We start from the raw sequence: 21276 nt of genomic DNA, 5'->3' as shown, positions 1-21276 counted from the left end.
CACTTGCAGTGAACACCTCGTACGGTGCTCGCGTTGTTTGCAGTGCTGGCCATCAACCTGGAAATCTCAAGGATGCGATTTCAACTCCTCAGTGTTTCAAGGGCCATGCTTGTCACTGTACAGCCACATTTTGTTTTAATTGCCTGTGCCACAGCCATCATACTAAGACAAAACGAAAGAAGAAGGTACAGTGGGATCCAAATGCCACGCTTTTAAGGCACAGTGGAACGTGGATTTATTTTGTGGTCGATTAGATAGGACAGCATCGTGTTTCTTCTGCCATGACACTGCAGCTGTGCTAAAAGAATACCCCACAGTAGAGTAAGCACACGTCACAACTCTCCAAGTGCGAGAAAGTGATGGCCAGACAAATTAGCACATTTAAAACGGAGCATCTCATCACAGCATAATGTTTTTATAAAAGTGGAAATAGGATTGTAATCGAAGCAAGTCTTCAAGTGGTTCATTTATTAAGTACACAAGGAAGGACAGTTCTTGATTAATTTAATTATGTTTGATTGTAGCAGCAGGTGAAATGTGTCTGCAGAAGTGGTTTAAGACTTCTAGCCTTTGGGTGACAGCTGTTGCTTGAGGAGTGCAGACCCTGACAGTGACATCAATGACAATCAGTTTAACAGCAAGGTAAGTGATTTCTGGTGGTTTTCCTTGGCTCTTGATGAGTTGCCACATGTTATGAATACAGCTCAGTTGTTCATTTGACAAGTCAGTGCTGACTTTGAAGTGAATGAAAAAGTAGCCAAAGAAGTGTTCATGTGAAAAAAATATGGGCAAAGATATGTCTAAAGAAAATGAGGAAACAGTAATTCAGCACAACCTGAAGTAGAATCTGCTAATATAGGTGACAACTGTTGGCAGTAAATGCACGTGTGGAGCAGAAAAAGGCCTTTGGACAAATTTAGAAAGCTTGTGAAAACGTAAAGCGTTTGAAGGTTATACTAACCCCTATTATTCATCAGAAGGTATTTTGTGGAAAATATTTCAGTCTATTATGTTACGGAACCAATTGTGTCAAAGGTGAATTGCATTAGCTCTTGTGGACTTAACCATTGTCTATTTTGTGACTTTTGTCAAACATGGTAGCTGAATATTCGGACTTGCCGTACCAACCACAGAGCAGCCGGATTCACAGTGATAAGTCCCCCGTGGTGTTTTGAGCTCAGAGTTCAGGACTGAAATTTTTCTAAACAAGAAGAGCCCTCAACCACTATGATTGAACACTAGATAGCTTTGGAAATTAGCTTTTGCTGAACATTTCATAATGTTTCTTAAGGGAGTCAATCAAAATTGCAAAGCAAAACAATAGCTTACTGCAGAATACCATGGTAAAGTCATTTTGATGACAATCAGTGTTTCAACCAGTGATACTGAGCTGCTTTTAAAACTTCCTGTGTCATCAGAAATTAAAGCAAAAAGTGAGATCTCCATTTCTACACAAATTTTCAGTGAACACATTTTCCAGGCTCAAACTACAGTTTCAGCGGTGTTTTTCAGACCTCAATACAAGTGCAAATGAAATTTTTAAGTTTCCAAATCTATTTAACTGTGCAATTGAGGAGCTTCTGTCTTGCTTTCAACTGGAAATGATTAATCTGGAGCATAATGACATGCTCCAGACATCAAGAGGAGATTTAATAGAACACTATAAATGCCTTCTGAGCAATGAAAATGCTTAATAAAATTTTATGCTCACGGACTGATATGAGTACTTGGCAGTACTTTCTTTTGAGAATTTTAGCCAAGTGTTTCAGTGAGCCAACTACCAAGTTTAGAGGGTGTGCAATCAGTGGAAGACTATTCTCACTTCTGACGCCTGTTGGCAAATTTGGGGGAGTCTCCAGACTACCTTCAGGGTCAACAGTTCCCTAGAAGGGCTTGTAGAGCTCACTGACAGCTGTCAGGCTCAGTTACCATTTGTTACTGAGAAAGGACGCAGATTTAAGGGACCTACGGGAAGAGTGTGGAGTGGAGTCCAGGGACGTGCCTAGCGATTCCGTTGTTCTCCCCACATGGAGTCAGGGTGCGTCACTTTCCCCGGCATCAATGTGTGACAATACGGATGGAGTAGTGCCAATCAGGAAAGCTCACCCAAACCTCAGTGTCAGAAGTTTGTATTGGGGATCTGTCACGGAGGCGGGATTGATCGATTGACTGATTGCCCACGTGATCCATCTCCACCTCCAGATCAGCCGACATTGCGGGGCCCAGTGCTCACATCTGTCTGTGTACATCACACCACTGGTCTTTCTGGCATGGTCAGCCCGACCCCAAATTGTCCTTGTAGACGGCCCAGTGTGACCCAGGTTTCCCAGGCGTAGCATAACAGTACAAGGGCCTAGACATCTGTAATAAAGTTACAGATCACCATTAACACGTGAAGTTGCAGTCTATTTGGATGAAAAGGAACACTAACTTTGAACTCCAGAGAAATGAAAAGTGATCTCAAAACTATTTTTTTTATTTCTTGACCAGTATCACAAGGGAATATACTCAGTTATTTATATCAAATTTTGAATTTTATTGATAAAAATCATGGGAACTTGATTTCGCTTCTCTTATGTAAGTACCTACATGATAGCCTCGATTATGCCTTTTAGCTTGCAAAGGCCAAAATATTTACTCTCTGATTTTTTATGGAAAAAATTCTCCAACCTTTCATGTAGAGTCCCAATTTGTAACACTACTGCTGTGGTTAGTTTTATGAGTCACTCGTTGTGACTGCGGACCCTGATTAACTATTTTATCAAACACTAATCTGGGTGTGGCTTTGGCAGTTATTTTGTAGCTATAATTAACATCTATCATCAGTTGACTTTAAGGGAAGGAGATTGTCCTCGACAATCTGAGTGGACCTGATCCAGTCAGTTGGACCTTAACTGAGTTTCCCTCGAAAAAGAAGAGATTCCAACCGCGGACAGCAGCTTCCGCTTCTGCCTGCGAATTTCCAGACTTCTTTGTATTGGCTGCTGTACAGACTTTGGACTTGCTTAGCCAATCCCGTGTTCATATATGTTTCAGTTTTTCTGGCGGAGTCCTGACTGATCCAGCTGCTCACTGTAAATGATGCTCCCCAATTTGTGCTGCCAAAAACACTGAAAAGGAAATCACTTTGAAAAAATGAAATTAATATTTTGCCATAGCTGCCTATCAGCTGCGGTATTGCTTCATTTACCTTATTGATTCTCTGGTTAAGGCAGGAAAGGGGCAATGTGAGTTATGAATGAAGAAAGAAAACTCAGGGAGACTTTCAGTTCAGTCTTATCACTGTGGATCCAAGAGACATTTTTTTGTTTCTTGACAGAATCTGCTCACAGAGCAAAAATGAGGGCCCCCCCCCAAGACATGTCTCCATTAGCCTAACTCTGGGCCCTTTCCTGGGGTCCCTGTCACTGGTACCCTTGGCCTCCTGGCCTTGCTGGTAAGTCCTGCACGTGTGTGTATTTTCAGAGAAGAGCTTGAGTTTTCATCAGATGTTCAGATGCATCTGCGGCACCAAAAGGATAAAAACCTCAGTGACTTCCCCTCTGGTGGCTATTTAACTCTTGCATGTCACCGACTGTATACATTCTTTCTCTGACCCTCACAGTAGCACTTGTGTGTTCCCTGCTGCGTGCACTGTCTTCTCTAACTGTCACAGTGATCTCACGAGGTAGGAACTAACATCCCATCTGACAGATGAGAACACTGAAGCTCAGGGAAACGAAGGCCTTTATGCCCTGGTTGCACAGTGATGAGACGTGTAGATGTGAGCCCACATCTGACGCCAGTGCTCCTGCCGGGGCTGGGAGGGAGTTCTGGTCAATCACCAGGCCCGGTTATCTTCCTCCACTTGTGGTGGTGGCCTGGGTGGCCCCAAGTACCTGCTTGGCCTCTGCCCGCTCATCTGGGGAGGAGACAAACTTGGGGTGGCCCTAGGTTTTCAGGGGGCTTTCTGCCCTTTTAGCCTCTAGGTTGCTAACATGCCCCTGCTCACCATGAGGGAGGAGGAGCTGGCTCCCCAGGGAGGAGGGAGGGCGGGCCTGAGAGAGTTTGAAAAGAGGAAGGAAGTGGGGCCTGGCAGGCGCCTTGCCACCCCCTGGCTGCTTCCCCGCGGGACGACTCCAGGGGCTCACAGGCCCCCGGCCCAGCATGGCTCCCTGGCGAAAGACTGACAAGGAGCGGCATGGCGTGGGTAGGTGTGGGTGTGGGGTCCGCAGCTGGGAAGAGGGCAGGTGGCCAGAGAAGCGTGCGCAGAAAGATGCTGCGGGAGCCAGCAGCTAGCAGCTTGGGTGCTGGTAGTTTGCGCTGATTCAAGGTCTGAGGGGACCAGTGGCTGCCTCAGCCTGCCGTGCGCCAGCGGGGTGGGGAAGAGGGGGCAGTGGAAGAGAAAGGTGGGCACCCTGCCCAGCAGGCTGTGCTCAGCCGCACCCTCTCCCTCCCCGCTGCAAGCTGCCCCCTCTTGAAAAAGCTGGTGCTTTCCCCAGATGGGGCCCAGCCCAGCGCTTGGCAGCTGGGCTGTCTGTGCCAGATTCCGCTGTCCAAGGAGGGGACTCCGGCTCCCTGTCTGCAGACTTGGCCTTATAGAGTGAGCACTGCTCTCTTCCCTGGGCTGCCCTTGCCTGGCCCAGCGTGCTTCCCTACACCTCTGTTCGAAGCAGCACCCATCTGCCTGCTTCCCTGGCCTGTTCCTCCTGGGTCAGGTGACCTCTGATATGGCTGAGTGTTAGCCCAGAGGGCTGTGTGGGCCTGGGGCTAGAGGGCAGGGACCCTTCACTCAGCCCTAGAGAGCCTGGGGGAGAGAGGCTCCCACCAGGTTAACTAGGGATATCCAAGAAGCCAGCCTTATCGGCTTCAGCCATCTAAGGTCCCAGAGGCCTTTGCCTCAGCTCATGCGGAAGTGGTGGCTGGGGGAAGGGAGGCTTCAGGTACCGGGACTCCTCTAAGTGGCATCTGTGGTGCAATCCCCATAGACTCAATGTGGTTTTCAAACTTAGGTGTAAATTTAAAAGCCTCTCTAAGGCTTGCTACTCAGGCAGATACCAGACACCGCCCACAGAGAGGAGGGTAGAGCAGGTCAGAGGAGTGTGGAGAGTGACCAAGATGCTGCCTGGGAGAACTCAACATTCATCCCTTCACTTACTGTACTCTAGGCACTGTCTTAAGGTACGTAGTCCCCATCCAGAGAATACATAATCCAGACCCTCCAGGGGGCTCACTTTCTCCATCTATGAAATGGAAAGTTTGGACTAGACTCCATGAAGACCACTTTGAACTTCAAAGGTTCTCTCACTCTGGCCCTTCCAGCTGGGGGGTATTGGGTTGAAACTCTTCTCAGGGGAAGATGGGCACTATTCAGTGTCACAGGCCAGTGTAGGTAGAGGGCTCGATGTGGTCCAGGAATGAAGGTGGGACATAGGTGGTGTGTATCCAGGAAAGAAAAGGGGTTGCTCCTTCAGCCTTGGGGGGAGGGTGCATTGAAGGGGATGATTATGCCCAGACCAAGTCCCAGTTACATTTCAGAAGGCCGTGATGCCAGGCCAGGAGCTGAGACTTTTTCCACTTAGGCAATGGGGAGCCACAGAGGGCTTGTGAGCAGGGGAGGGTCGTGAACAGATTTATGCTGAGCCAGTGTGGAGGGCTGCTGGACAGAAAAGCAAAGGTGCCTGCGGGGCAGACAGGGGACAGCGTGGGTGGTCCGGGGTAGCCAGGGCAGTTAATGGGGGAGACTGGGGGTGGTGAAGGAGCCCCACCCTCCGTCCCAGGGGCTGCAGCGTGTTCCTGCTCTGTGGGCCCTGCGCCGTGAAGATCACAGGCTCTGGTGCCAGGCTGCCCGTTCTTGGACTCCGGTCCCCAGCACTTCCCAGCCCCGTGGCCTTGCCAAGTTACTTACCTTTCCAGGTCTCAGTTTCCTTGTCTATGTAATGGGGATAATAACAGCACCTGCTTTTCAGGTCGTGGGGGACTAAAGGAGTTAATTCACACAATGTTCCAAGAATGACAGTTGCATAAAGTTATCCTCACTAAGTGGTAAGAACTGTTGTTTTTAGACTCTGCCCTCTGCAGGGAGGCCCAGTTGAGGACGTGACATTACAGGATGGGATGTGGTGACAGGGTGGAGTGGGGTCTCACCCTCCGTAACAGAAGCAGTCCCACTTACGTGCTTGGGGTCTGGGAACGCTGTTAGGCTCCAGACCTGGAGGCTTCTTGAGCTGATGGCATAGACATTTTTCATGCCGACGTATGAAGATTCTATTTAATGGGGGTCAGAAGGTCTGTGACCCGCTAGGGAGCCAGAGGGTACTGCTAGTGCCTGCTCATCAAAGGGATCTCTTTTTCTGTGCTCATAACTGTCAGACCTAGGGACTGCCAGCTTCACCCCTCATCTGCAGGCTCTGGGTGGACGGAAGGAAAAGGCAGGGCTTAGGGTTATGACGAGAGGGGAGACTGGGGTCATCCAACAGAAAGGACAGTGCCCAGGGAGAAACCAGTTCAGGTTTGAGTTCTGACACCATCACGGTTTGCAGACAGATCTGTGTTCTGATTCTCTCATTGTAAGTCTAGGCATTACTGCTTTTCTGTGTCAAGTTGTTCTTTTATGAAGAGCATTTGAGTCCATGAATATGAAGGCTTAGAGGAAGACAAAGAGGTGGAGCCACTGAAAGGATTGGGGGTCCTTGGAGTGTCTCTGGAGTCCCAGGCCCGACACAAGGGGAGCCTGAGCTTTACGCTCCTGTTCGGTTTCCTCTGCAGCGTGGGTGCGATGCAGCCTTTGCTTCCTCTGGCCCGAGTGGTGCGGGCTGCTGGAGTCCGTCTGTCTGGGCGGCCGGCTCTGCAGGAGGCCGCTTCGTCACCAGACCCGCGTGGCTTCTTGCTCCCCCTGCTGCTTGGTGGGCGGCAGGGTGAGCCTCATGTAGACCCCTGGCAGGCTGTTTTTCCTTCTGTGTTGGAGCCTTAACAAGTGACCCATCAGAGTCCCAGAGAGGACCCTCGGGTAGAGGTGTGGTAGGAGTTTCCAGGGACAAGACACTGTGGCTACGAGTAAGAAAAGGCGCAGCCTCTGCCCTTGAAGAGATACGTGTGCACAGTTAGAAGCTCAGGCGATGACATCAGAACCACGTTGAAATCGGGTCCTGTTTTCTCATCTGTGATGTGGAGGTCCTAATGATAATCAGGAGGTCGTTGTGAAAAGCCACTGCATGAAAAGCCCTGAGAGTGTTGGCTGTCTTTATGAAAGTCATTGACTGAGGGCAAGGGGCTTACCCAATATTTGCGGGGCCCAGAGAGACACAGGGTAGTGCTCCCCAATGCCAAGCTCGGGAGAGCCGTGCCTTACAAAACGGAGCACTCTGTGGTTCACAAGACCCATCTTGTGCGGGATCCTGTCGGTGGTGCTTCCGAATGTCTCTGTGAGACCGTGTATTACGATTTTCAGTTTACGGATGAAGAAACTGAGGCTCAGTGTTCACCAAACTTGAAAGTACATGGGCTTGGTCTTAAATTCAGTTGATTCAGACCCTAGACTCTTCACTCCACACTAGGAGGGGACCCGGGCAGAGGAACATTATAGACAAAGGCAGCAGGTTGAAATGTGTATGGTATTGGGGTTAAACAATATATACTTTGCTTCTGTTTTAGAGGATGTTCGCAGTGAAAAAGCATTGGGGATGTAGATTATCGCCAGATTGGGAAGGGCTTCGAGTGCGAAGCTTATAATTTGGACTTCATTCTGGGAGCAGAGAAACTTTTGAGCAGGTTGTCATCTGTAAGAATTCAATATAATTAATTGGGGGAAGGACAGGGATAAAGTAGAAGAACAGAATTTACCTCTCCACTGCCTGCGTGCGTAGTTAATTTTGTAGGAGTCCTGTATTTTGCCCTGTACAATGCACTTCCGTGTATAAGGCACACCCATGTTTTTGGCCCAAACTTTCAGGAACAAATCTTTCATTTAAATTTTTTAATTCAATTTTTTATTTATATGTAAGACCAATTATCATATTCCAGGGTATAATTTTTGCATATGGATATCATTATTGCTTTCTATAGTTACAATTTTAATTCATATGCATAAATAAAAGAATTAAAAACATTTATATAGGTTTGGAATTAGTGCTACCCATGTATAATGTGCATCCTTATTTTTCCCTCAAAAATTTGTGGGCAAAATTGTGCACATTATACACAGCAAAATACAGTATATATTTAACATTTTCTTTTGGCCTTTACTGTCTTAATCCCCTCTGCCTGAGACTCTCGTCAGTGATGAGAGCTTTCTCTTTGGAAGAAAGATGGGATGGCAGGAAAGGAGGAGAGAGAAAGAATAAGTAACTGTATCAGGTAGGATTAAGTGTGACTGTGGGTGACAGAAAACCTCCAAAATTGTAGCATTAACCAAGCTAGAAGTTTATTTCTCCCTCACAGAAAGCCTATAAATAAGTGGTCCGCGAAGAGGTGGTAGAGAGTCTCATCCTGTCTCCTACACCGCTTCCTTGGCATCAGGCTTCTGCCTCCTGAAGCACACTGGCTGCTTAAGGTTCAGCTGCCAGGCTCACCTTTCACACAGCAGGAAGAATGAAGGCAACCAGAAGGCCATGACCCACTTGACGCTTTCTCTTATATCCTATTGGCCCATGCCTAATCATGTGACTACCTAGCTGCAAGGGAAGCTAGAACATGTAGTTTATAATGGAGGCTAAAAATTAGGAGTGCTGTTCCTAAGGAAGAAAGATATTGAAGATGATATATTATTTTGCTAAGGCTGCCATGCAAAAAAAAAAAAAATACCCAGACTAGGTGTTTTAAACAACAGAAAGTTATTTTCTCACAGTTCTGGAGGCTGGAAATCTAAGACCAAAGTGCCCATAGTGCCCAGGTGTCTCTCCTGAAGCCTCCTTGGCTTGTAGACAGCTGCCTTCTCATTACTTTATCCTCACATGGTCATCCCTCTGTGCATGCTTCCCCCCGGGTGTCTCTGCCTCTTCTTAGAAGGATACCAGTCATACTGGATTAGGCCCCCAGCCTAACAGACTCATTTTAACTTAATCATATCCTTAAAAACCTGCTCTCTAAATATGGTTACATCCCGAGGTACTGGGGGTTGGGACTTCAACATACTAATTTATGGCAGTAGTGGGGACAAGAATTGAGTTGATACCAGACGACCTGTGGTCTGTGGCATGAGATTTAGGGGCTGTAAAAGAAGGCTTCGAGGCAGGGATAGTGGGTGAGTGTAGGTAAAGTATTTGTTTGCTCTGAAGCCGGGCCTGCCAGGTAGATTTGTATGGGGGCTTCACTTCTGCTTAGAAACCTCTTCTCCATGCAGGTGGTCTCTAGTCATGGTTGTGTGCCTGTGTGGGGTGTTGGGGGGTATTGGTTGATTCCTTCAGAGGCCCGTGCAGGAGAATCCGATCTAGGCCTCTCCCCTGGCTTCTGGTGCATTGCAGGAAATCTTTGGTGTTCCTTGGCTTGTAGGGGCATCACCCTGATCTCTGCCTCCACCTTCACACGGAATCCTTCCTACGTTGGTGTCCCTCTCCAAAAGTGTCCTTTTAGTAAGGGCACCACCAGTCATATTGGGTTGGGGCTCACCCTGATGACCCCGTTTAACCTCTTCTGTAAAGACCTGATTTCAAAGAAGGCCACGTTCTGAGGCGCTGGGGGTTAGGACTCTAACACGCCCTTTGTTTGGAGGAAGGGGCACAATTCAAATAATAACAAGCTCTGCAAAAAGTGGAGAAGGGGTCTTTTCCACATTTTGATGGGGGAATGTGGCTGAATCTGACCAGGGAGGCGGGCGATGTGGATGCAGCCCGGGACCCTGGACAGAGCTAGTCCCTGCCAAGCTGGACAGACACGGGGTGGGCAGTGGGTGCTGCAGTCCCTTGCAGCACAGGTTCTCATTACAAGGCGCTAGATGCACTCAAAGGAGTTTGATAAAAAGTTGTGTGGGGCACACGCGCATGCGGAGGGGGAAGTGATGTGTTTTAAGGGTCAGGGGAGATCCAGCAGAAACCCAGGAAACCGAGGTGGCAGGCTCCTGGAAGGGCCTGAGCTCAGGAGTCCTGCAAACCTCTGCCGTTCTGTCCGCAGCTTTCCATGTCCTCTGAACACATCAGCTCCCTTCTAATTTCTCTCCTGGCCAACTCCAGGTCCCTGTGCTCCTTTCTGATTTTGATATTCATCTGATAACACCAGGATGGGGGCCCCAACGTGCTACCCGCCCTAATCTGCACTCTTTTGCAGTTCACGTATCTACTGAGTCTTCTCTCTGTGCTGATTTGTCCAAGTGCTGAGAGAGAATGTGTGGCTGACTCATCTTTTTAAGGAAAGGCCACTCAAGTTGGAGATCATTACCTGCCTAAGAATGATCAGGTCCCAGTCTGATCAGGGTGCTGCCCCTGCCTGGTCCGATACACTGGGGCTCTGGGGTGGGGTCAGGAGACCCTATGCTACTCATTGAGCCTGAGCCACGGGTGGGGGTAGGTTGTTTGAGTAGGAGGCATGGGTGGAACAGACAACCCAGATACATCACAGCAAGACTCTGCTACAGACAGACCAGGTGTTGTCAAAGGCAACACTTACGGAAGAGGGATACAAAGCCTCATTTACTCTCTAACTTGTTCATTCATTCACTCATTCTTTCTTCATTTATTTCTTAAATACTTGCTTGGTGTGTCCTACGCGCTAGGCACTAAGCTAGACACTGAGATTTACTAGAATTAGGCCAATATGGTTTCTACCCTTTGGAGCTTATAGTCTGTGGGGAAGACAAAAAAAGAACTACATGGACAACACGATAATCATACAATCACCGATTGTGATATGTATTATTGTAATAAAGGAGCGTCGTTCATGAATGAAAATACTGGAGGGAGGGTCTTAAATAGGCAGCCCGAGAAGGCCTCTCGGGAGCAGTGGGGAAAAGGGTCCCAAAGGAAAAGCCTGGACAGATCTTAGTACACGCGTCCTTGCTATGGTGGCCAACTGTGTCTTTGGACCGGTCCCCAGAAATTAGTCAGGTGCAGCAAAGACACCTGGGCCGGGAAGCTAATTCCTTCCTCCTATCAATTCTCAGGTGCCTGGGCCTCCTCCTCTTTTCCAGTGTTTCAGCAACTGGGGGTTGTTTGAGGTTGGAGTCCGCATAGAAGGTTATCCTAATCCTTAGCCTCACTGAGCCCTCGTTAGTTGGGGGCCTCTGGCACCCAACCATAATGTTTGTGTTTGAATGGATCTCGACAGACTGTGTTGGCTGCACTCTGCTCCCCTCTGAGATCAGCACCCTTATGTTGCTGCTGTATTTTGAGACAGGCAGTGTAGCCACCATAATATTCTGCTGACTTCTGGACCTTTGGACTTCTCTCTGGGTTTTTGTGGGTTTTTATTTTTTTTAAGGCTTACAGGCTGTTAATTTAATACTTAATTACACATGGGCGCCACAGTCTGTGTTTTACAGCAAATGTTCTGCAAACAGGGAATGATAATGTTTATCGCCTTCCAACTCCAGAGGGAAATGGGTAGAGACACCACAAATGTTCCTTTTAATAGGAGCTTTCTCCTTTCTTCTCAATTCCTTTAATTGGTGCGAGTTGGAAAGCAGTCAGCTGAGTCTGTGAGCTTCTCCAGTCTGACTCAGTTTTTTGTTCTCCTTGGAGAAAGTCATCCCTTGCCCTTCTGACCCCACTAGGACACTGTCAGCGTCTGCATTGTTTAAAGCCTCCGTCAGGGAAGCTGGGGATGTGGGGAAGCGTGACTAACAGTGCGGGCACTTCCCCAGGCCCCTCTCCAGGCAGCGCTCCAGGGCACTAAGCAGTCCCCTGCCCACACGGGGTCCCTCGGGCCGGAGGCTAAACTAGGTGGAACTTCTGACTTGCATGCGTGGCCCAGGATGCCACACGGGGTCTGAGCAGGAGCCATGCTGAGCAGGCATTTGCTGGGCTGGAGTCAGCGGGCAGTGCCAGGCCTCGTGACTGGCATGTTGGGCTGTGGAAGAGGAGCGTACCTGGTGCCAGCTGAACCCTGAGGGTTGCCTAGAACCTCGGATTTTGCTGCTCACCCTGTTGGTGGGGGCAGCAAGGGAGTTTCTTCAGGAAAAAGCATTCAGATGGAGTAGAAAGTCAACGCCAAGGTCCTGAGCAGGGAGCCCCTCTGATGTGCGGAGGGCCGGTGTGTCTGGAGGAGAGCGAGCCAGGGGTGCACTGGTGGGAAATGGCTCTCCAAGGCGGGGGGAGCTGAGTAGCACCTGGGTCCTGCCGCAACGACTTTGGTTTCTACCGCGAATGGAATGGGTGGGGCATTTCAGGGTTTCGTGGAATTGTAGAATCTTCTGTTTCGTTTTAAAAGAATCATCCTAGTAGCTTGTGGTGCTTAAGTAGAGGGGGATTAAATGCGGAAGCAGGGAGCCCTGACTGGTGTGGCTCAGTTGGTTGGGCACCATCCCACAAGGCAAAAAGTCCCTGGTTCGATTCTCAGTCAGGGCCCCGGCCTGGGTTGCGGGTTTGGTCCTGATCAAAGACAGGTCGGGCACTGGAGGCAACCAGTCCATGTTTCTCTCTCACATGGAAGTTTCCCTCTTTCTCTCTTTCCCCCCTCTTTCTAAAAATGAATACATAAAATCTTAACAAAAATAAATGTGTAAGCAGGGAGGCCACTAAGGCAACTGTCACAATAACCAGGCAAGAGTTGGTGGTGGACCACGTCTGGGGGGCGGGTGGCAGTGGAGGAGGGGAGGTGTGCTGGGAATCTGGACGCGTGTGCTGTAGGTGCAGCGAATGGGGTTTTCCTCCTGGACTGGACGTGGGCTTGAAAGAAAGAGAGGGGTCGGGGTGGAGCTAGGAGCTGCCAAGAATGAGAAAGCCATTTTAATAGTCATTTCGGATCAATTAAGTTCAGGAAGCCTGGGTTAACTGACGGTCCTGAGCTGGGTATTGGGGCCCCGAGTTGGAAGAGGCACAGGCTCTGCCCTCAGGAAGCTTACAGTCCACTAGGAGTTTCTTTCTTTTTGCCGGAGGCAGCAAAGAACACCACCATTATTCATACTGACGTCCCTGTTTCACAGGTCGGGGGGTGTGCGCTGCTCGTGTTCCTAGGGCTCCTGCCGTCACCCCCATCGTATTCCACCGCAGCCCCTGTGGAATATCTGGCTTCTCCATAGAATGAAACTCCGTGGCAGCAATACCGCGGTTCTTGCTCTGTTCCAGCACATAACGCCTTGCACAAAGCAGGTGCTCAGTTAGTAGCTGTTGATTGGGTGATAGGTGGGTGGGTGGGTGGATGGATTGATGCATAGATGGATGGAGTGGGTATCTGCATGGATAGATAAGTGAGTAGACAGATGAGTGGGCAGTCGGTGGTGGGATGGAGGGGGCCAGAGATTGGAGATTTTTCACCTTCTGGTGCCTCATAAGGTTCAGATGGACAGAGTTGCCCCATCTTCCCTTCATGTCCTCACTGCTACCTCATTCCCTGCCTGGAGGAGGTCCCATGAGGGCAGTACAGCCAAACATGGGGTGTTCTTGAGCTCTTCTCCAAACACCTGGCCCCCTGGAGTTGGCCACCGCATCAGGCCCCAGGGTGCTCATCCCGGCACTGCACAGGTCTAGCTCATTTCCTCTGCCGCCTCCCTCCCCACCCGCCTCCCTCCCCACCCGCCTCCTCGGGGCTCTGGCTCTAGTCCTTCCCCTTGCACCCCCTCTCCCCGCCCTCTCCCTCCAGCCGCACTTCCTTCATGAGGCCCCTCCAGGTCTCTTCCCTCTGAGAGCCCACAGCTGCTGTGGCCTACAGCATGGCCTTTGCCTTGAAGACAGCTTCTTGTTTCTCGTGTGCTCATTTTGTCTCTTCAGCTGGACCGCACAAAAACTCCAGGAGAGCAGGGGCCGTTCCCTCTCGCCCCGGCGGAGTGCCAGGCACTCCCTGGACTGAAGGCTGGGGGTGGATTTCATGACAAAGCCTCTCTTCCAGCTCCAGTGTGTGAGTGTGTGAACACAGCAGAGTGTGTACACACATTTGTGCACGTGTGCATGTGTGTGTGCCTACAGGAGTATGGAAAGGAGATCGTGAATCTCAGCTGGATGTGTGAGAGCAGGACTTGCCAGCCTTAACTGTACGGATACTTGGGGCCAGATAATCCTTTGTTACGGGCTGTCCTGTGCGTTACAGGGTGTTAGGCAGCATCCCGACTCTACCAGCCGGGTGCTAGGAGCTCTTCCCCTCCCCTGTCCCCTGGGTCGCGACAACCAAAATGCCTGTAGACACTGACAGATGTTCCCTTGGGGAAAATGTCCCCAGTGGAGAATCGCCGTTTTAGAGAACTCCCGGGAGCCCCAGCGTTCCTCTCGTTGGCTGGGAATGCCACTTCGGCCCACTGGAAACTAAGCACAGTGGTGTGCACCCCGTGGGGTTATTGCGGGGGTCCAGCAGGCCCCTGGCAGACAGAGAGCAGGCGCTGAGGACATGCGCACCAGTGAGTGGCAGGATGGTGCTGCCGCCGCAGGCTGAGGGAGTGGGCTGTGGAGGCAGCCTGCCCGCGGTCAAGTCCTGGCTCAGCCCCTTCCTAGCTGTGTGACCCGGGCTCCGCACGTGACCTTACAGTACCTCAGTGTCCTCCTCTGTGAAACGGAGCACCTGACAGTTGTACCCACCACAAGAAGCATGACAAGGACGAAGTAGGTGACTGTGGGTTAAGTCCTGGGAATCAGCTGGCTCTCAGGGTGCTGCTCAGTAGAGGTTGTAATTTCTATGTCCTCTCCTGGTTGGTGGAAGGGCACCAGCTCCTCCTTGGTTTCCTGTGGCTGGGACGCTCCTGCCTCATTCACTGCTGACTTGCACCACTTTGGAGCTCTGGCCTTGCTGCCCAAAGCTTCAGCTGAGTCATCTCACTCACCCTACCCAGTGCAAGGCCAGGATGTTGCCACGGTGCTGAGGCTATGGCCACCCTGCCCGGACACTTCAGGCAGACTGCTTGTACATTTCAGTGAACGTGTTTCATGTGAATCCGAAGTGGACCTGCTGGCCAGCTCTATTCCCCCTTGGAGCGGAGACCCTCCAGAGCCCACCTCAGGGACTGGAAGAGTGAGCTTCAGGCAGTTACATTCTTCTTCTCCATTATTGTTCTGTTCCTCTCGTCTGGTTACTTGCCCAAGCTCTTGGCGTTCGCTGAAGCTTTTGTTTTCCAACATGTCAGCAAGTGGCAGGGGTCCAGATGAGGTAGGAACCCATCCCAAAGGGTCACAGGGCACCTGCTGGCTGCAGTCACAAGTGGCAGCCAAGCTGGGTCAGCATCTCTCGAAGGAAACTCAGGAAATGCAAGAAAGAGCCAGAAGGAGGAACTCACCTGCGCTCCGCGTTTGTATCCCTTCCATTCAACAAGTGTTTGTCAAAGCTCAGTAGGTCTTGATTGAACTTCTGCTGTGGACCAGGTGCTGTTCTCAGCACTGGGAACTCAGTGCTCAACCAGACAGACACTGTCTCTATCCTCACTGAGGCTGGAGAGGACAGGAAATGAGCAAGTGCAGCATAAATGTACACACACACACACACACACACACACACACACACACAGGGTGCAGCAGGAGTAAGGCCTGCTTGAGTGTGGTTGGTAGGGTAATACCTGGCTGTAACAATTTACTGTTTTAATTGGAACATCTCACCTAAAATGTTATACAGTGTGCTTCAGTGTGATATTGTTATGTTACAGAATTACGTGCTTATGATTTTGTAGTAAAAGGTTTTGTAATAAAAAAGGGGTGTTGTTTGTGCCAGACCCTGTCTCTACACACACACACACACACACACACACACACACACAAAATGAGTTGTGACATCAGCAAGGGGCTGGTCAGGGCAGCAAGGACTTTGGGTACCGATTTAGGATTGAATCCATTTTTACCACTTAATCTCTGAGTTTCTCACGTGTTACGTGGAGGGCGATAGCTCTGAGGGTTACTGTGAAGACCGAATGAGTTCATGTGAGAAAGAGTCTAGGGATTTCGTCTGTTTTATCTGCCACCGTAACCCCAGTAACCAGAGCAGCACCTAGCACAAAGTAGCTGCTCAAGTGAATGTCTATTGAAAAATCATGTCCTTGGTACACAGTATGGGCTCAGTAAATCTGTTTACCATTTGGGAGGGGGAGAAGTGTGTACAGAGGTTAGAATCCAGACTTCTGAATCACTCTGTCTCTCTGCCTGTCTTTCTGCCTGTCTGGTAGATAAGTTGTTTACCTTTCCTGTGCCTCAGTTTCCTCATCTGTACATCCCAAGGAGACATTGTACTTATCTCCTAACATTGCCCAAAGCACAGAGACCCCACCCTAGTTGCTTCTGTGAGTCCTGTGGTGTAACAGTAGTGCTTACTTTTTTCTTCTCTTAACTTGGGCTTCTGGTGAGCAGGGTACTTCCGTATGTTAAGTAGCATTGGAGGCTAAAAAGTGGATCCAATTCCCAGGATTCTTGGAAGTCCCGCCTCCCTCCAAGTAGCTACTCCCACTACCTTGTCAACGCAGGGTTTCCAACATGAGAGTCCTCGGGTTCTCTGACCCCAGATGGCCCTGGTACTTGAAATACCCTTCTGGTCCTTGGCCATAAGCATTCATGTTTTGATCTGGGCAGGCTTGTCGGTCACCAGCTGCTGCCTCGGGTCCTGAGTAGTGCAGTATTTTGATCCAGGTTAAATCTTCCTTGGGGAAGCGTCACTATTCTCCAGGGCTAGAGACCTTGCACAAAAGGGGAAGCTGGGAGGGGCGTCTGTGGGAGTCCTTTTCCCCACTTGTCTGTCTTCCGTGGGTGGCCAGGGCTGGGGTGGGGCAGGTTATGATTTCAGCAATTTTTATGTATTCTCCGTCCTATTTCTTCCTCATGTTTTTCTTCCCTTTTCCTCCCTCACTCAGAAGTTCAGAGGGGTTAGACCTGCGTGGGGAAGGAGTGGGGAAGATGATCTGTACGTACACTGGTCAGAAACAACTCAAGTGAGGATCACAGATAAGCAATCAAACTTCAGCAGACTGGCATCCTGGTTCAAAGTTTCCTGTTAGTCATTTAGAAAACTTAACAGAATTGGGTATTGGTATGCAAAGCCACTTCCTTTGTCAGTCATGTCTGCTTCTCCCCAGATGGAGCACTGAGAAAAGAGGCCCCTTCACAAGCAGAAACACATTTATAAATCAAACAGCAATGGCACTTACTTTTGTTTTCATAAGGTAGAGTCCGTGGAATGAATACAGACCTTCACGTTGAATACTAAGTTTCAAGACCTGCTCAAGACATCTTAAGCTGATTGATTGGAACCTTCTCACCTAGCAGAGCGGAGCAGAGAGTGGGGGAGATTCCAAGGGAAAGCCAGGGATGAGACAGGGGACAGAACAGTCTTGCCCACCAGACACCCGATGGACAGGCCAATTTGCTAGTGTTCCAGAAGCACACACATACTGTGGATGGTTTTCCTCTGTCGGAAACCTCAGTTGCCTCTGTGGCCCTGCTCAGCTTTGTGGCAGGCAAGTCCTCGGTCCTTATCCAGACCTCCAGGGTTAGAGGAAGCAGGGAGTGGAGAGTCCCTAGACCTAGGGCTCCAGCAACCTGGAACCTTGGTGGGGACAGGGTTTAAAATCAGGCCAAGTGTGGAGGGAATGAAGCAACAGGCTGTGTGTATGCAGGAGAAGTGAATTCTGAGTCCCCCAGGGCCCTGCGAAGGTTCTCTTTTGGACAAAGGATTCATCTCATTCAGTGTTGACCCACAGTGTCATCGGCTGCAAGCTGCAGGGAAGGGAATTTAACAGTGACGTAAGGAAGAGCTCTGGAAGAGTTCTGAATGGATTAGCAATACTTGGGGAGGTTTTACCAGGCCAATAAAAAGACAAGTGACCATTGTTCATGGAGCACTAACTGAGTCAGGCCCTTTCTGTGTGTTCATCTCAGCCGTTTCCTAGGAACCCTGTAAGTAGGGACTCTCGTCTCCTCCATCTACAGTTAGGGAGACTGAGGCTCAGGGAGGTGAAGATGCTGCTCAGGCAGGCTGCCCCTGGCCTCGTGCGGATTTACCAAAAGACACCACCCCTGGTGGGCAGTGTACCAGGGGAGGGCGCAGGCCTTGGCCAGCAGATTGCTGGCTGGGTGCCAGCCTCCAGGGCGCTCTTAGCTGGGGGGCCTTGTGCGAGGCAAAGCCTGTGCAGTCCCACGGTGGTGGCTGCGGGCATGAGGTCAGAGCTGGTGAACAGCAGCACTGGGCTCCAGAACCACATGTGTGTGACTTCACGGACACTGGCTCTTAACTCCCACCTTTATCATCTCTCAGGATTGAGACTTCCCATTCCTGAGAATGCTCACAAGACTAGTTCGTGAAAAAGCGTATTTGTACAGGTCTCCGAACCAAGTAGCCCGCAAGTGTCCTCCTTTTCCCTCAGAGAATGCAGCTCAGAGAATGTGGCAAGACTGATGCCGGAAGCAGGATCCAGTGAACACCTGAACGCTTGCCATCTAGGTGCCGTAGGGAAGCGATGGGTACAGAGAATGAACCAAGCACAGGGCTGAGTTTGAGTCCTGGCTCTGTGATTTACCACCAGGCGGGTAAGGGGGATCTTGGGCGAGCCACTCAACCCCTCTGAACCTCAGTTTTCTCATCTGTAAAATGGGGATAGTGCTTACCTCATGCAATAGTTGTGATGATTACATGAAAGTATGCCTGCGACACAGTGAAGTGCCATTATTAATGCCTCTCGTGTGTGTCTGAGGGGGGTTCTGGTCACATTTCCTCCCCGAGGCCTCTTCACTGATGTGATCGCTGTTTTTGCTGAATTCATAGGTTTTGGTAGGGTGTGCTTTCGCTTTCATTTGTCTCAAGATATTCTCTAATTTTCCTTGTGAGTTTTTCTTTGATATACTGGTTGTTCAAGAGTATGTCATTTAAATTTCAAATATTTATGAGTCTTCTGGTTTTCTTTCTAGTATTCATTTCTAGCTTTATTCCTTTGTGGTTAGAAAAGATGCTTTGTATGATTCCATTATTTTTAAATTTCTTCAGACTTGTTTTGTGGCCTAACATATGGTCTATTCTGAAGAATGTTCCTTGTGCACTTGAGAAGAATGTGTATTCTGCAATTGTAAGATGCAGCGCACTGTATAAGTATCAGGTCTCCTTATTTATTGTATTGATCTTCTTCCTTACTGATTTTTATGCCTCGCTACTGTATCTGTTACTAGTAATGGAGTTTTGAAGTCTTCAGTTATTCCTATTGAACTGCCGCTCTCTCCCTTCAATTGTGTCAATGTTTGCTTCATACATTTTGGTATCCTGTTATTAGGTATGGGTTTGCCTGTAATTGCTACATTTCAGTGGTGTGTTGGCTTTTTGTCAATATATAATGTCCTTCTTTTTCTCTTGTAATAATTTTTTTTATTTAAAATCTGTTTTGTTTAATATCAGTACACTGACACAGCTCTCTTTTCATTATTTTTTTATTTCATTCTTTCATTTTGACCCTACTTTTGTCTTTGGATCTAAAGTGAATCTCTTGTATGTAATATACAGTTGGTTTCTGGTGGTATTTGTTTGTTTGTTTTTTAATTCTTTCGGTCAATCTCTGACTTCTGTCAGGAGAGTTTAATCCATTTACATTTGAAGTTATATTGGTAAGGAATGACTTCTTCCATTTTGCACACACACACACACACACACACGCATCTTGTATTTGTTTGTTTCTCAGTTCTTTATCTCTTCTTTGTGATTTTTTTTTACTCTTTGATTCCCTTCTCATTTACTTTTCTCTATATTTTTAGTTGTCTTTGTAACGGTTAACCTGGGGTTTACAATTAACATCTTACATCTATAACAATATAGTTTGAGATAATATCAATTGAGCTTCAATAATATACAAAATATCTGCTTCTGTACAAGCCTATCTCTCCCTTTTTTATTGTTCTCATATCTTTATATAGTATATTTACATTGTCATAAATTTATAATTAATGTTTTATGCATTTGTTTAAAATTATAGATTAGTGATGAACTCCATGTTTTCTATTATCTCAATTTCTCATTTTTGGAGGATATAGAATTCTTGGTTGACAGGTTTATTTTCTTTCAGCATTATAAATATGTTATTCTACTGCCTTCTAGCTTCTATGGTGTTAAAGAGAAATCACTTGACAAATTTATTGAGGATTCTTCGTACATGATGAATTGCTTCTTTCTTGCTGTTTTTAAGAATCTGTCTTTGTCTTTTGTTTTTGACAACTATTTTTAAAAAGATTTTATTTATTTATGTTTTTAGAGAGGGGGTCAGGAAGGGAGAAAGAGGGAGAGAAACATCAATGTGTGGTTGCCTCTTGAGCGCCCCCCACTGGGGCCTGCAACCCAGGCATGTGCCCTGACTGGGAATCAAACTGGTGACTTGTTTGGTTCTCAGGCAGACACTCAATCCACTGAGCCACACCAGCCAGCGACTGTTTTTTACAATTTAACTATTATGTCTCAATGTGCATGTCTTTTAGTTTATCCTGCTTGCATTTCATCGAAATTCTTGAGTGTGCATATTCATTTATTCCACCAAATAGAAATTTCTGGCTACTTTTTTTCCAAATATTTTTTTGGCCACTTTTCCTCTTTCTCCTCTCGTTATGGAACTCCCAGGGTATAAATATTGGTGTGTTTGACAGTGTTCCATGGGCCACTTAGGCTCTGCTCATTTTCCATTATTCTTTTTTCTTTCTGACCCCCAGTCTGGCTAATCTCAAGGGACATATTTCCAAGAATCATTGATTCTTTCTTCTGCCGGCTCATAGGTACTATTGAATGTCTGTAATGAATTTTTCACATTTGTTATTGTACTTTTTGGCTCCAGAATTTCTCTTTGATTCATTTCTGTCATTTCTGTCTTTTTAATGATAGTCTTTATTGTTGGAGACATTATCTGATTTCCTTTAGTTTTTTTGGCCATAGTTTCCTTTAGCTATTTGACCATATTTAGGACAATTCATTGGAAGTCTGTCATGTAAGTCTAAGAATGTCTGTCCTTCATCAGGGACAGTCTCCATTACTTTACTTATTTTTTCCTGTGAATGAGACACACTTTTCTTGCTTCTCTACATGCTCTATAATCTCGTGATAGAAATCAGACATCTCGAATATTAGGATTGCTGACTCGGATGCTGGTGGAGTCCTTCCTCGCCAGGGCTTGTTGTCACTGCTCTGTAGAAGTTGTAGTAGTTTATTTTGTGACTTTTTAAAGTGTTATTTGTGGTATGCAGTCACTGAAGTCTCTAAATTCCTGTAATTGAAAGGAAAAAAACTGGT

At 48.1% G+C, this 21276-nt stretch overlaps 1 protein-coding gene across 2 annotated transcripts in view; it reads left to right on the top strand.

The window, feature by feature from the left end:
* The first annotated feature begins 4066 nt into the window (after positions 1-4066).
* The window catches only part of DOCK2 (dedicator of cytokinesis 2), a 345180-nt gene continuing 327970 nt past the window's right edge, over positions 4067-21276 (top strand). For both annotated transcript variants that reach the window (XM_037127870.2, XM_037127869.2), the window contains exon 1: positions 4067-4189. In XM_037127870.2, the coding sequence (XP_036983765.2) occupies positions 4147-4189 (43 nt within the window). In that variant the 5' untranslated portion in view covers positions 4067-4146. The remainder of the gene's footprint in view (positions 4190-21276) is intronic.

This window comes from Artibeus jamaicensis, unplaced genomic scaffold, assembly GCF_021234435.1.
Source record: "Artibeus jamaicensis isolate MK-2021 breed Jamaican fruit bat unplaced genomic scaffold, CSHL_Jam_final scaffold_3151, whole genome shotgun sequence".
Classification (NCBI taxonomy): domain Eukaryota; kingdom Metazoa; phylum Chordata; class Mammalia; order Chiroptera; family Phyllostomidae; genus Artibeus; species Artibeus jamaicensis.
This window is presented reverse-complemented; position numbering and strand designations above follow the sequence as displayed.